This window comes from Lagopus leucura, unplaced genomic scaffold (genome assembly GCF_019238085.1).
Source record: "Lagopus leucura isolate 7727_CA_CO unplaced genomic scaffold, USGS_WTPT01 Super-Scaffold_100002, whole genome shotgun sequence".
NCBI classification, from domain to species: Eukaryota; Metazoa; Chordata; class Aves; order Galliformes; family Phasianidae; genus Lagopus; species Lagopus leucura.
Genome location: NW_024962263.1, coordinates 32,220,105 through 32,235,520, shown reverse-complemented (window position 1 = coordinate 32,235,520; position 15,416 = coordinate 32,220,105). Strand labels below are relative to the sequence as shown.

General features: G+C 36.6%; 1 protein-coding gene across 1 annotated transcript in view; it reads left to right on the top strand.

Annotated features, from left to right (window-relative positions):
- Positions 1-15,416, top strand: part of LOC122178826 (dynein axonemal heavy chain 5-like) — a 147,431-nt gene that overhangs the window by 49,443 nt on the left and 82,572 nt on the right. The window contains exons 43-48 of the mRNA XM_042869302.1: positions 6,181-6,368; positions 7,518-7,712; positions 10,723-10,857; positions 11,849-12,038; positions 13,806-14,023; positions 14,899-15,210. Coding sequence (XP_042725236.1) covers positions 6,181-6,368; positions 7,518-7,712; positions 10,723-10,857; positions 11,849-12,038; positions 13,806-14,023; positions 14,899-15,210 — 1,238 coding nt within the window. The remainder of the gene's footprint in view (positions 1-6,180; positions 6,369-7,517; positions 7,713-10,722; positions 10,858-11,848; positions 12,039-13,805; positions 14,024-14,898; positions 15,211-15,416) is intronic.

Here is a 15,416-nt window from a genome sequence, read left to right as displayed (position 1 = left end):
AAGAACTGAGGTAAAAGTAGTACTTGTTTTCGCTTCACCAGACTTCATTGTTTTTCCTCCTAACCCTTTTGATGCTTTACAGACATTTTTTAAGCCTCATTAACTTGCTGATTTTCTTTAATGACGGTATCAGAAAGGAAAATGGAAATAGGTAGAACAGAGAAAGAAGGAAAAATATTGATCTATTTGCCAAGTTCCTCTGATCATGGCTCTGAATTTGGTGTCTATCTGTGTTCTGCAGAGTGTCTTTCTCAATAAGTGAACATTCAAAAACATTAGCAATGTTTACAAGAATGTGAATGTAGATAAGAAAGAATTATTCTTGCTTTGTCTGCCTCAGCCAGCCTCCATCCTCCATTCCTGTGAACCATGAGCTGGGACAAAAGAGATCAAAGATGCTGGTATATCTTAGCCTCTTTCAAGGTGAAGAAAGGCATTCATTGCCTTGAAGAAGGTTGAAACTGATCCTATGGAGAGCAGAAGACAGTATCTCATTGTCACACAGAGATGTGGTTAAAAGATCCCTAGAAGCTGATGACTTTTGTGTTGAGTACATTACTTTATTATAGTGCTTATCCAAAGTATATACTACGTATTTAACCAAGGTCAGATCATCACATATGAAGATAGAAAACAGTCACCTACTGATCAGGAGCTGTGGAAAACTGTTCATTTATGTAGTGCCAAACAAATGCACGAAGATTTCTAAGCTAGAGATTGAACTATCTGCACATATAAATACTTTCAGTCAAGGTCACAATTTTTTCTTGTAACTTCCAGATCCTTGAGCCAACTTTTAGCTGGATGACTTTTACTGTATATGTGAGAACTTGCAAATAGGATTACACACAGCTTTTAGTTTACCCAAATTATCTTGCTTATTGAAAATAAACAGAAGTAGACTGGGACCAGCTTGCTTTCTGGTTGAGGACAAATGTGTTAGTAGCCCCAGGCACAGTCATTTACTGAGTCTGTGCTAACTGCAACCATCAGTCAGGAGAAGGAATGTTAGTTTGGTTCTTCTTGAAGTGAGTTTAGCTTTGATATCACTGAGCTGTTGTCTTTTTCCTCTCTGCTCCTTTTGTGAGAGTTTATCTTCTTATACTTCCATATTTTTTCCCAATTCCTTTTGATTGAGCTGTTACTGATCTCTCTACACTCAGCAGTCTAACCTCTGTGTCATTGTGTTGTTTCTGCCTTCTTAACCTAAGCAGTTTGGCCGCTTATCCTCTCCCAGTTCCTTTGAGGCAATAGTGACAGCCATATCTTTTCATTGTCATCTTTAAGTAAAATTGGGCACAGTTTCTATGTGTAAGAAAATGAGCAGTTTTAGGGCTCAAATTCCCTCATCTGCTGTTTTTCTGTGGCCTGATAATTTTCCATGTAATACTGTTAAGCTAAGTAATGTTGTATAAGGTGTCCTTGTTAATCTGGATGGCTCATTTAATGGCATGCTAATGTTAAATACGAGTTACAAGAGATCAACAAATTGGTGGTCAGGTGACTGTGATGCCTGTGAGTATCATAGAATCATATCATATCATCAAACGGCCTGGGTTGAAAAGGACTTCATAGATCATCTAGTTTCAACCCCCCTGCTATGTGCAGGGTTGCCAACCACCAAACCAGGCTGCTCAGAGCCACGTCCAGGGACTAGGCTTATGAGGAGTAACTGAGGGGATTGTTTAGTCTTGGAAAGAGAAGGCTGAGTGAAGACCTTATAGCTCTCTGCAGCTACTGGAAGGGAGGTGCGGCAAGCAAGGAATCAATCACTTTTCTCAGGTGATCAGTGATCAATTGTAAGGAAGTGATCCCAGGTTGTGCCAGAAGATGTTCAGATTGGATATCAGGAAGAATTTCTGCATAGAGTGTGTGCTCAAGTATTGGAATAGGCTGCCCAGGGAAGTGGTGGAGTCATCATCCCTGTAGTTATTTAAGAGATGTGAGGACAAGGCAATAAGAGACATTTGGTCTGTTTGCTACAGTGGTAGGTCTTGGTAGGTCAGGGGGATGGTTGGACTTGGTGATCCCAAAGATCTTTTCCAACCTAGGTGTTTCTATGATTTTTGAAATCATTTCTGAAGGCCACCAGCTAATTTAGGCTTATGGTTGCAGCTTGGAAGGGCCTGGCTTGGAATCACAATTTTTGGCTTGAAATGTCTTTAACGTATCTCTTATTTCTTAAAGGATAGATATGTTATCTCTGGGAAGGAAATGAGCTATTTTTTGGTTAATAGGAGGAGAAAGGTCAGTTTTGTAAAAGATTCTTTAATGCATGTTTGTAAAAGTTCTTTCACGCAGGCTAACAAAACTGTTCTTATGAAATATATTGCACTTTAAAGAGTACACACTGAGAAATTCTTCAGAATTCTCAAAAATGTCTATGATAACCTTTATGTGCCATCACCCAGTTGACTCAGAAATGAGGTTTTGTTTCCCTGTTTCTCTGTCTTCCTGTCTCTCTTTATCTATTCACAGCCAGATAGTCTAGCTGAGATGTCCGGGGCCTGGACTTCTACCTTTGATACCTTTTTTTTTTTTTTTTAAACGTGAAACATAACATAGGTTCTGATAAACTGGTCATTTGAGCTGGAACAGAGTAATGTATCGTTCTATGGAAGAGCAAAGAGCAGTTCTCAAGTTTTATATTGTATCAAGTTCAATATTAAAATTGCCCAGGAACTGCAAATCAGACACACTTTATCACTACTGCAGAAAAGTGTCTGAATATTCTTTAGGAAACCTTTCTGTAGTTGACTGAATGAATATAAAAATCATGTTTGTTTAGATTCTGTTTTTAGAGAGTCAAATAACTCCTATCTTACCTGAGGTGCCTTTCTGTGATTTGATGGTTAATGCAATATTTAATGTAGGATTTGATCTTTATCTTAATTCAGAAGGTGAGTACATTCATATGGAGCTCCACATGGCCTGTGCTTTGGCTAGCCAGGATTCTGTTTTAGTGGAATTTGCTTTAAATTTTATCATTCCTGTGTGCTCTGCACTCTTAAAAGAATGCCATTTCAGTGCAAAATAGAATTTATAGTTGCTTTGTCATGATTAATTACTGCACTATTGCCCTATGTTTAGGCAGATGGAGTGATGTATGAGGCAGCACATAGGATATGGTCACCTGGCTTGCTGGGTCACCTGTCAGAACAGGGGTGGTTGTGGTAGGCTGCAGTTTTTGAGTGTGGGTTCTTAGTTCATGTGCTAAGCAACATAGCTATGTTGTAGCATCCAGAGGTTTTGCCACCCATCTGTGACTGGCCAGAGTGCCACTGAGATGGAGAGGAAAGCAACACTGCATGGCAGATATACATTTTTAAGTCTCCCTCAGAGTTCAGAAGATACCCTGTGCTAATTCTTAGACCCACTTCGAGGACCAGGATATCTGTACTGATTTTATTCTTAAACTTAAGCAGTAATGTCTCTGGTCTTGGTTTTTATATTCTACTTTTACCCCTTTTCCGTATTTGATTAGCATATTATATTCTCTGAGTGGACAGAAATTGTGACAGAGCAAAACAAAATTGAATTCTGTAAGCTGTTTTACAGCAGACAGTTTGCTTGCTGTGCTTTTTGCTTGGTTGTTTGTGGGGTGTGTATGTATGTTTTTGTTCTTTCTTTCTATTTTTATTTTTATTTTTAAAATTATTATTTTTTTTAAAAACACAACCAGAATAAAATAGTTTTACTAGAACTGAATTAACTCAAAGCTATTGAATACTGGTATTGTCTGATAGTCAGATTTCCCAACACCATACAGTAGATGGCATTACAGTGTTTTTTTCCTTCCCCGAGGAAAATCGCTTGTCTAAAACTGAACTTGTCATCCTTTAGAGAAAGCAATTTCAGAAAGCATTTGATATACAGATAGTAAGTATAGGAGATGTTATGATATGGAACAGAGTCTCTGCTAGAGAATGTCCAGATTTAGGTCTTTTCCTTGTTGCATCCCAAAGAGTAGGTATTACTGTTTAATAAACACAGTAGCAAAACCAGTCTTTTCGTATCTGTTCATAATAGTTATGCGACACATTTCTAGCACTAGTTAAGGTGTTCATCCAAGACCTTGCTGGAACCATGTGGTAAGAAAGAAACACTGATCAGTTGTGGGCTTTGAGAAAGACAATTGCAGTGAAAATTCCTGCATAGGCTCGCTAACTTTTGTGTTGTGGAGTGGCTGTGGAATTAATTTCAGGGGATTACATAACTTTATCATTACCTCTCTGGAAAGCTGCTACTGTGGACTTTCCTGTTTCAATCCTGCTAACATGATAAATAAGGAGTATCTGACCCTCTAGGAGACATTAGCATTTCATGTTAATAGATACTAATACCAATCTAGAACTCCACAGCCTTTTACAAGTAATAGTGTGAAGCGTGATTCCACATTCCTTTGTCTTAAACAGTGGAAAGTTATTCTTAAACAATTTTTAATTATGAATTAAATGTTATGGCAGTATACAATAATGCTGTCAAAAAGTAATGCTTTCTGAATTTGATCCTGTGCTTTTCATTTAGAAAGGTGTCTCCTGAGCTCATCTTTGACAATTGTACCCTCTTCTTACTTGAAGTTCCATGCTATGTGCATGTTTTTGATGCCAAGTACTATGCAGATTACCCTTAAAGTAATGCCTCCTACTTATTTCCAAGGAAACTACAATAGATACAGAGAGCACAATAACACTATTTGATAGAGCAGATTCTCTGGTACAAAACACTATTTTTCAACACAGTCACTAGCTAGGCATTTTCACCAGCAATGAACAAGAGCCTGCATGCTGTGTTTGTAAAAATCTGCACCAGCGGAGGTAACCCACTGTTCACAGCTGCCGTGATGGCATCGTTATTAGGAAAATGTTGCCTATGCAGACCATCTTTCATTGGCTCAAATGGATGGAAGTCAGAAGATGCCAAATCTGAACTGCATGGTGGGTGTGGTAGGACAGTCCAGCCAAGATTGGCAATATGCTCCATGATCTTCAAACTGGTATGGGATTCAGTGTTATCGTGTTGCAAGAGAAAAGTTAACTGCTTCTCTGGCCTGACTGCAAGTTCAAGCCTACAGCATAGTCCAAGTTCCAGAAAATCCATAAGGATCACCCCTTTCCTACCCCAAAAGACTGCATATCACATACCCACTGAGATCTGCTTCCTGAACTTATTCTTTGCTGAAAAATTCACATCATCACTCCACAGACTGCCATTTTGATTCTGGCTTGTAATGGTGCCACTGTGTCTTTTCACTGGTAACAGTGTGAGGCAGGAAACTGTCATACTTGTATTGGTTAGTAGAGGTCCCAAAAAACTTGGATATAGTTTTATTGCTGTTCCTGTGTGACCATCTGTGGGAGACACCTAGGCACAACCTTTGTGATATGCTGACATTGCCACCATCATTTCCAATGCTGTGAAGCCATTATTCAGCTTCATCAACAGTTTTCTGGTCATAATGCACCAACTTGAATGGCTGAACTGATTGAGACACTCTTAGTTTCATTGTGTGACAGCTGTTCATGGCTATCCGGAATGTGGCTTGTCTTTCACATCACTGTTGTCACTGCTGAAATGCACAATCCCACTGCTTCACTGTGCTCACGTCCACTGTTTGTTCTCCATAAACATTCAGCAAGTGTTGATGAATGTCTGTGGGTGCCACTTTTTTCTGCATGAAGGAATTCAGTGACACACCTTTGCTTCATCCACACTTCCATGTCAGAGGCCATTCTGTCAGAGTGCCCCTCTGCTGCCTTCTGTCATATGGGAACAACATGTAATGGGATATTGGTGGGAAGGTTCATCCCTACTTTCCTACCACCACCATGTGTCTGTAACATCATAGGGCAACATAATAAAATAGGAGGGATTGCTTTTGGAGCACCCCTTGTATATACAATATTACTGGATGATTACCACCTCATGATTACCGTAGAAGTGTAAGATTCTTTGTGAGTAGTTTTATTTATCTTTCTTAGAAAGACTAGTTTTTTTTCTGAGTATCATTACAGCCTAATTTATTTTGAGTTTTTATTCCTCTTTTTCTTCTGCGTTAATATTATTTGTTTTTCTTGTGTTGCATTATGTTAAATGGAATATATTTTAGGTGTAAATTCTTCTGACTTGATCTGATACACTGTGTTTAATCAAATATTTTCCTTGTTTTCTCTTACTTAGGTTTAGCCCAGTCTGGTGCATGGGGTTGCTTTGATGAATTTAACCGCATTGAACTTCCAGTTTTATCAGTAGCTGCTCAGCAGATATATATTGTACTTCAATGTAAGAAAAATAAGAAACCTCAGTTCATTTTCACTGATGGTGATGTTGTTGACATGGACAGAGAATTTGGCATATTTCTGACTATGGTACGTATATATGTATATAAACAATGTTAGTGTGGAAAATCTTTCCCATATCATTGTGCATAAAAGTATCCCTGATAAAATCACTGGAACTCTCTTAGAAAACAGTGAGTTTAAATAATAATTTTCTCAAATAATGATATTTTTGCTTGCCCATATTTTTAACTGGTTCTTAGGACCTGCTTTATGCAGTCATAACTACATATCTTAAGGGCTTTTTTAGTTCAGTATTTGACAGTTTGAGATTAAATCCAGCCGTCTAGTGTTTTTAGTCTAAGTCTATCAAAATAGAACAGAAGTAATTGGCTATTGCAAGGACTACTCTAGATGTTTCAGGCACTATTTCACCACTTCTGAAGAGCTTTTAACTCCAATCCTTCTCCATGACAGCATGAAGGAAGTCACCTTCACTGTGATGCACTGACCTCCCAGAGATTTATCTTTGGTGCCTGTGGACTGGATTGTTTCTGTCAGTGCAGGAGGCAAAGAAACAGGAAAGTGTAAGAATGCCATAAAAGCTTCTTTATACTCCTTAGCTTAGGCTACATACGCACAATTCGAAATTAAAACATTTTCCATTATTCTCAGGTTTTCTATCTTTGAAACGGTGTTAATGTTGTCCTTCTAATTTAAAAAAAAAAAAAAAAAAAAAAAAAAAAAAAGACAAATGAACTTGTGACATACCTAGTCCACAGAAAATGTTGTTTGAAAACTGCTGGAAGAATTTAAGAAGTTATTATTGCATAGCCAGAGACTACTGTTCTCAGAGCTGACCCATGTGGTAGTCATAGAGACTTCTTTAGTGAAAGATCAGACGGGTCAGTTTAAGTTAAGACAGTAATCTTCAGCACTGTAATGCTATCAAGACCCTGAGGAGCTAATTGTTTAAAACAGTTCCAATATAATGTGTAAGTGGTTGCCTGTTTTGATCTGTGTGTCTTATGCATCTCAAAATGCCATATGTGATACCATGTACTTCATGAACTGCAATATTTGGACAGTTTAGTAGTAACGTGTAATTGTAACATGCTTCAGTTATCTGGTGTGATCTGGCATGTGCACCTGTGTTTGCAAAATAATTATGAAAAAAGCTAAACCTTCCTATCCTGCTGTCATCAAGTAAGATTTTATTTTATATTTTTCATTTCTCAGAACCCTGGCTATGCAGGACGACAGGAGCTTCCAGAAAATCTGAAGATTCAGTTTCGTACAGTTGCTATGATGGTGCCTGACCGTAGCATTATTATGCGAGTCAAGCTGGCAAGTGCTGGTTTCCGAGACAACCAAATCCTTAGTCGAAAATTTTATACACTCTACAAGCTCTGTGAAGAGCAGTTATCTAAACAGGTAAAATAAATATTTGTCCAACTCTAAGCTGTCACTGGAAGGGAATGTGGAGAATATACTTTCATGGAATATATAATTATTTTGACTCTCAGAAATGTAGTCATTTCTTAAGGTTTTCAGTTTCAAGTTCCAGCATCAGAATTTGAAATTATTGTGTTATTTTTAGTTTTTAAACTAGGTTGTATAGTAAAGGAAGTTTAGTTTGTGATTTTAAACAGATTGCAGATAATGATAAAGATAGGATGAATAGTGTGCAGAGCTGTAAAGAGCTTTGTAAAGGACAGTTTTTTCACTCTTTTCACTTACAAAGACTAGATGTATTGGAGAGACAGTGTGTGAATTTTAAATAACTGAAAACTGCCTGGTAGAAACAAAGAACAAAGCTGCATTTAAGAGCAGGACTAGTTTTTATCTTTTGAATGCTGAGTGCTGACTGTCCACTAGAGGGTCTCAAAGAGAAATGATACGAATAGTAGGTAAATTGCAGCTCAAATGAGAAGTCTGCTCCTCTTGAATCCTAATGTACCTGGACATACCGACTGTGTTCTCCATTATATTAGTCCACATCTACACCACATATTTATTAAAGATTTTGTTGGCTTCTATGTAGAAATCTTCAACTACACCAGAATGAGATGGTAAAGCATCATGTTGTCCACATTATTTGAGAGGTAAAATAACAAAGTATAGATTTGGATTTTCTTATTCTTTTTCCATCCCTTGGTGATTTCACTGTGTCAATATATATACTGCCAACCAAACTAGATTCTCATTTTCATTTCTCTCTGTTTTCTTTTTTTCTGAGAGAGTTTGGCTCACCAGCTGTATGTTGTAGACTGTCTTCTGAAGGATCATATATTCACTACTGTCTTTGTAAATTGCCCAAGGTGATTCCATTTAACCTTCAAATTAGTTTTTAGGCAATCCGAATCACCCTATTTCTGTAGGGTGTTGTAGCATCTATTTGTGTTAGTTGATTTGTTGCTGTCCATCTTACTCCCTCAATCCTGTCCATGTTCATATACTTAGTAGTTATCAGGGAGGGAACTGCCTGAAGGAGTCTGAAACTGATTGAAATGCTTATGTGGAAAACTTCCTTAACAATTAGTCAAATGGTTTGTTGTCTTATATTAGTTCAGTTGCATTGTCTTTGGTCAGTCCTTTGTCTCATCTATATTGATGCTAGCAAGGGAGTTCCTTACTATTAATTAATGGATATAATTACCAAGTGTACTGGTTGTGCACACAGGCACAGCTCTGAGACACAGCCACGTCACAATGATATATTTGAACGTTACCCTTTCATTGCACTTAATAGCTTAAATTACATAGTTCTTATTTGAGCAGCTAGTATATCTGTGGAAAACAATCTCCTGTGTGAATTTATAATTTCATCAGGACCCTCTAACATTTCTTCAGTAATGACCAGAGAAGCCTGCTACATTGATCTTTGGTCCTGGCAGTTTACTTCATGCATCATGATTCTGTAATCTGCAGTAGAAGCCAAGAAGCATAGCTTTATACAAAACCATAGCAGTGTGCTACTTTGTCATGCCTGTGCCTGACAGAAGCCCTTCGGACAGTCCTGCTCATGTATAAATCCATTATATACAATTATAAAGTCAGAGAAGATCTGAGTTTGAAGGAGTCCTGTATCCATGCTGAAATAGGCTTAAATAAATCCAAATTGCTCAGCACCTCATCCAGGTGGGCTTTGAGTATCTCCAAGGACAGAGAAAGCACGATCTCTCTGGTCAAACTGTTGAAGTGTCTGACTGCTACTGCAGTGGAAAAAAACTCTTCTGATATTGAAGAGGAATTTCTTAGATTTCCATTTGTGCCTATTGCCTGTTGTCCTGTCACTTGGCACCACTGGGGCTGTTTTCTTAGCTAAATAATTTGCTGTAAATATTTGTGACTCTCGGTAACATTTTCAATTGACAGACAGACTGCACTTTCCCAGGCAGTCTGTTCCAAAGTTTGATTTTCCTTATGGTCACAAAGTTTTCCATAAAGCTACAAAGCTGACTTGAATCTCCCATGATGTAATTAAATACATTGCTTCTTTTCCTGTCTTTTCCTTCTGCCTCCCTCTTTGCAGAGATTTTTTGCACATCAAAGACTTCAATTGTAATTCATCCTATGTGCTACGTATTTACTCTTCCTACTCATAAAGCAAACATTTTTTACTTCTTCATGATATGGCATGTTTTATATTTGGCTGATATCTTTATTTTCTAGATTATCTTCAGTATGGGTTTGACTTCAACTGTTGAACCCAACTTTTGGTCACAGTTTGAATTACAGTTATGGTACTGTTTACCATCTTGATATCCCCTACAAACTTAATGAGTAATAACCAGTTGGCTACTCATTGCTGAAGTTTTGAGTAGTGCTCAGTGTGTTGTTCCAGTTTGTCAGTGATAGCAATTGTGAATCCATCATTACAAATAATTGTACATAGGTCAGATGTGGAGATACCTCAGTTGCTCTGAAAATATCAGAGCATGAATTGAGATTATGTATAAGATAAGATAGGCTTATGTACAAATAAATTATACCTGTATAATTTCAGTACATTCTTTTTATATCAGCAAGAGATGGGCTCTTTTATTTACCAATCCCAATACCCCACATGTTAAGATAGTAGCAGTTCTTACGTGTGCAGGTAATGAAAAGTAATCTGAAGACGTGGTTTATTGTTTATGCATCTGACCTATTATGAATTTAGGAAAATGATAGAAGCAGCAGCTTTGTTGATGCATGAATGTGGCAGTGTACCACCAAAAGGGAGACTTGGCAGGCGTTGACATGCAACACTGGAAAATATTTTCAGGATGAGATAGCAACAGAGCTGGAGTTTCAGTTTAAAAGATGAAAAGCTGTGAAGTTCATTGTATTTAAAAGTTCAATAGCTGAGATTTCTTTAGTTAATATACTTTTCAGCCCCTTCTTGATATTGAATTCTTCAGTGTTTGTGGTACCAATTGTACTTATGTATCATTTCAAGGTTCACTATGACTTTGGACTAAGAAATATCCTGTCTGTTTTAAGAACACTTGGAGCAGTGAAAAGATCTAATCCCGAAGAGCCAGAGAAAACTGTAGTGATGAGAGTTCTGCGGGACATGAACCTCTCCAAACTGGTATTGTAACACTGATGTCTTTTCCAAAAGAGTACTTTATTAGCTTTGTGAAGTGTATTTATTATGCACTTGGAAAAGCTCTTTTTCTTCAGCAGTTGGATACATTTTATTTTTTTCTACTAGATTATTTATTTTTATGCAAATACAGTTATAGTGAGAGCACTATTTCTTAAAGAGAGGAAAACACATCAGAAGCATTAGGTGGAGAAATAATCAGAAGTATCAGTGTTCTAGGGGACCTGACCTCTTACTCTGCCTTATGTTTTTTCTTCTTTCTACCCCATCAATGGAGAGAAAGGAAAAATACATTATGCTACTTTTTTAATAATGTCATGGAAGATTCTTAATCCCGAGTTTCAATTTAAACAATTTTTGGTTGTCTTTTTAGAATATTATAAAAATTGCAATGAGTGAAGTAACTGGAAGCAGCTAACACTTTCTTGTATAGTGTAGTCTGTCTTGTTATCACTATTTAAAGTATTAATCCTTTCTTTATATTGCTGTAATTGTAAGGCTATAGTATATCTAGAGTCCATGTATTTACATTGGCAGCCAGTCCTGTGATGGGAACCAATTACACTGTTTCTGATGTTAATCTGTTTAGCTCATTGGTACATGCAGTCAAACCTATAGGCATGCTTCAGTGATTTACAGAATGAAAAAGATCATAAGAAATGTGAGGGAAAATACAATTTTAATAAATCTTTCTGGCTTGTATAACAAATTGAGAAACGTGTGTGATTATATTGATACAAATTGTATTATAATGTTAACATTTTTATGAGCCTTAAGTATTTAATTTAGAAATTGCTACTTGTGATTGCATTGTATGAAATTCACTTAATAAATCAGATGTGTAATATTTACTTTGGAAAATATACACTTTTGTACTACTGTCTTTTAAATGGCATATTCTTGAATAGTGTTTACAGCTGTAATAACAATTTCAGTTAATAAATAATATATTTCCTCCCTACTTTATCCTTGACAGGTGGATGAAGATGAACCTTTATTTATGAGTCTCATTGATGACCTATTCCCTGGAATTACTCTGGATAAAGCTGTGTATCCTGAACTACAGTCAGCCATTCAGAAACAGGCAGAGAAAGCAGGGCTTATCCATCATCCACCTTGGATTCTTAAACTCATTCAGCTGTATGAAACTCAACGAGTCCGACATGGTTAGCATGAGAGAAGAGGTTTTGAGGCTACATAAAAGCAATAAAGTTTTTTATATTATCTGTACAGAGCGTAGATTATTTTCACAAAAAATGTATTTTGAAATTGGACAGATGTCATTTCTAAAGCTTATGTGGATAGGAAAGTATTAGGAGTCTTTATCACTGTGCAATGCACACATAGTGAATTTTTAGCTATGTAGCATTACATTTTTATGGGAAATAAGAAGGTAGCCTTCAGAATGATTGAAATTTCTGTAGTACAAGTTAAAATGTAGAGTATTTGTTGCAATTCAGAGATGTCTGAATTTGTTTGGTATTCTGAAAGCCACAGTTGCCCTCAGTGATCAGTCCTGAAGCTTACATTTAATGTTACTGTGAAATAGTGATACTGAGAAGATTACAAAAATAATCACTTGTGTCTTTAATTTTATAGATTCTAGTAGGCATGCACTATAATTCCAAGTGCTCTTTTTTTCAAATCTGGTCAGTGAGTCTGAGGAGAAATAAGCCGCCTGCTTGAGCAGAGAGTTTGGACAAGATGGCCTCCACAGGTTCCTCCCAATGTCAGGCTTTCTATACTTGTCATGTTTATAGTCCACAAGAGGCTGTTGAATAAAACTTACCCAGTCCTAACAAGAATACCAAAGATGCTAGTACAAACAGGTTTGCTATTCATAGTTGAAAAAACTATTCTCCCTTTGAAATGCTTGCCAAGACTCTTAAAAATCTAGGCATTTTAGTCTGTGAGGGAGAAAATATGAAGTAGCAAAGTAGCAAATCTATATTGAAGAAGCCATCCTTTTTATTCTTTAAGAGTGAGAGTAAGTGAACAATAACCTCAAGCAAATGGAACAAATAGAAGGAAATACTTGCTCACATATAGTCTAAGAGCTAATGCCTCAAAAAATTATTTCAAATTATGGATTAGATGAAGGAACTAGTAGTTAATACTTGGTTGAATATATAATTTGCATCCAAACTGCTGGGTTCAGTGTTCCATATCAAATTATAACACTGACACAGGAACCGTAAAAGTTTTCATGATTTAAATTGTGATTAGATATACTTTCTTGATGGAAGAAGCTGTTTGAAGAACAGCTCCACAGCAACAAGATCCATGGGATCTCTGTGCTTTATCCACTGTGGCATTCTGTCTAAATGTCTCTTTCCACATATGCCTGCTATTCCATTGGTCATGCAGGTCCAATTGACCTAACAGTTAGATGCCAGGGCTTTTTTACTGCACAGTCTTGCTCATGTTGGGAAAAAGACCCTTGGATTTATGCATCCCCATAGAATTTCATGCAATGAAGAAAAATCTGTAAAACATGATTCCCCTTGGTTGGAATAGAGGCAATATGTGCAAATAAAGAAAAAATGTATCATTATAGTGAAGAGTCATTGTGGATAGATACAGGTGCATATTTTAGTTTTTGTGGTTCTGAAAGTTTTGCTTAGTTAAGTATATGTTGGGAACTACTCACTAAATGCATTTAGAAATTACTGGTTTTGTTTACCACCAGTCATGTCAATGTCACTGCATGTGAACATCAAAAGGCAGTTGTGTTTCCCAATTACAGAAAGGAACAGAACTGCCTGAGGGAGGATGCAGACCCACATAGACTTCCCTGTCATAATAGGCCAGGCATTTATAGAGAAACATCTTTTTTGTATTGGCTTTTGGATAAAACAAGGATTGCTAGTGGAAAGGATCATTAAATGGTAGCATGATATTTCATTTTAAACCATGTTTGTATTGTTTCTAAGGTATGATGACTCTAGGTCCAACTGGTGCAGGAAAGACCAAATGCATTAATATTTTGATGAAAGCAATGACAGATTGTGGTGCTCCTCATAAAGAGATGAGAATGAACCCAAAGGCAATCACAGCTTCCCAGATGTTTGGTACCCTTGATGTTGCCACAAATGATTGGACAGATGGCATTTTCTCTACATTATGGAGAAAAACTTTAAAAGCAAAGAAGGTAATGGGTATTCTATTGTGATAGTTAATAAGGGCACTTACTGTTGTTTCCATAAGATCTCATTATCTGTCATTTATGTGAAAAATCTTCTGTTACAAATTCAAATGGGAAAATGCAGTGTTAGTTTTGTTTTGCATCTGAATAGCTGAATGTACCCCAAAGTCAGAATTATGTGTGTATGCCAAAGAGAAATGTGCTTCCCAAGCTCCAGAGGTTCCAGAATTAAATTGAAATATATTTTAAGAGTTTTGCTTCCTTCTGTAATTAGGTAGTCCTACTGTTCAAATTCAAAAGCAAGAGCTACTCATGTTTTGACATGACAAGAAAGGTAATATTCTCCTGTCTGATTTTATGTCATTACTGCTCTGTTTCCAAATTCTTTTATCGCACCTGCACATGAAGTTTCACTGTGTAATATAACACTCAAATCTTAAGTTTCAGTTTTATTCAGTTCTCATTTATAGAATAGGAAGCCTTATATAAGAAAACTAAGTAGCATCCCATGAGGAGCATGTGCCTTGTCTGTGACTTAATTTAACTGGAAATATTTTAATCCACCTTGATGAATGATGGGATGATGGGTTTGCTAATGCTTTTTTGTAGGAGAGAGGGAGAGATTTATGTTTAGAGCAGTCCAAACTCTTGCTTTTCACAATTCTTTGATTGATTTTTTTTTATTTTTTTTTTATGTGGCACAATTTAAAAAAGAAAGGTTCAATCACTGAGCAGTTATGAAAACTGCAGTACATACATAGTGAGCCAGTCAGCAGAACATTATGATTTTATATCCAAGAATAGATCCTTTGTGACTAAATGTCTATTTTTGATATTTTTGGTCAGTTTACATGAAGTTGCATGTGTGTCTCCTTTTTTAGGGTGAGCATATTTGGATAGTTTTGGATGGGCCTGTTGATGCGATATGGATTGAAAACCTGAACTCTGTTCTGGATGATAATAAGACTCTGACTTTGGCCAATGGAGATCGTATTCCGATGTCCCCTAGTTGCAAAATTATTTTTGAACCTCACAACATTGACAATGCTTCCCCAGCAACAGTTTCTCGTAATGGCATGGTCTTCATGAGTTCTTCAGTGTTAGATTGGAAGCCTATCTTAATGGCTTGGCTGCAAACACTGCCTACTACATACTCTGATGTTCTTTGGAATTGCTTTAGTGCTGTATTTCAGGTACTTAATCATTTGAGAAGAAAAAAAAAATGGCATTCCTTATTCTTTATTAATGATGCATTGTTTAATCCTAAATGTTGTTTCAATTATTTACTTGTGTTTGTTTATGTAATAAAATAAGAATGAAGGATTTATTAAAAAAAAAAAAGATCTCTAACATTAGTGAACAAGTGAGACTATATCAGATGAATAATCTGGATATTTCA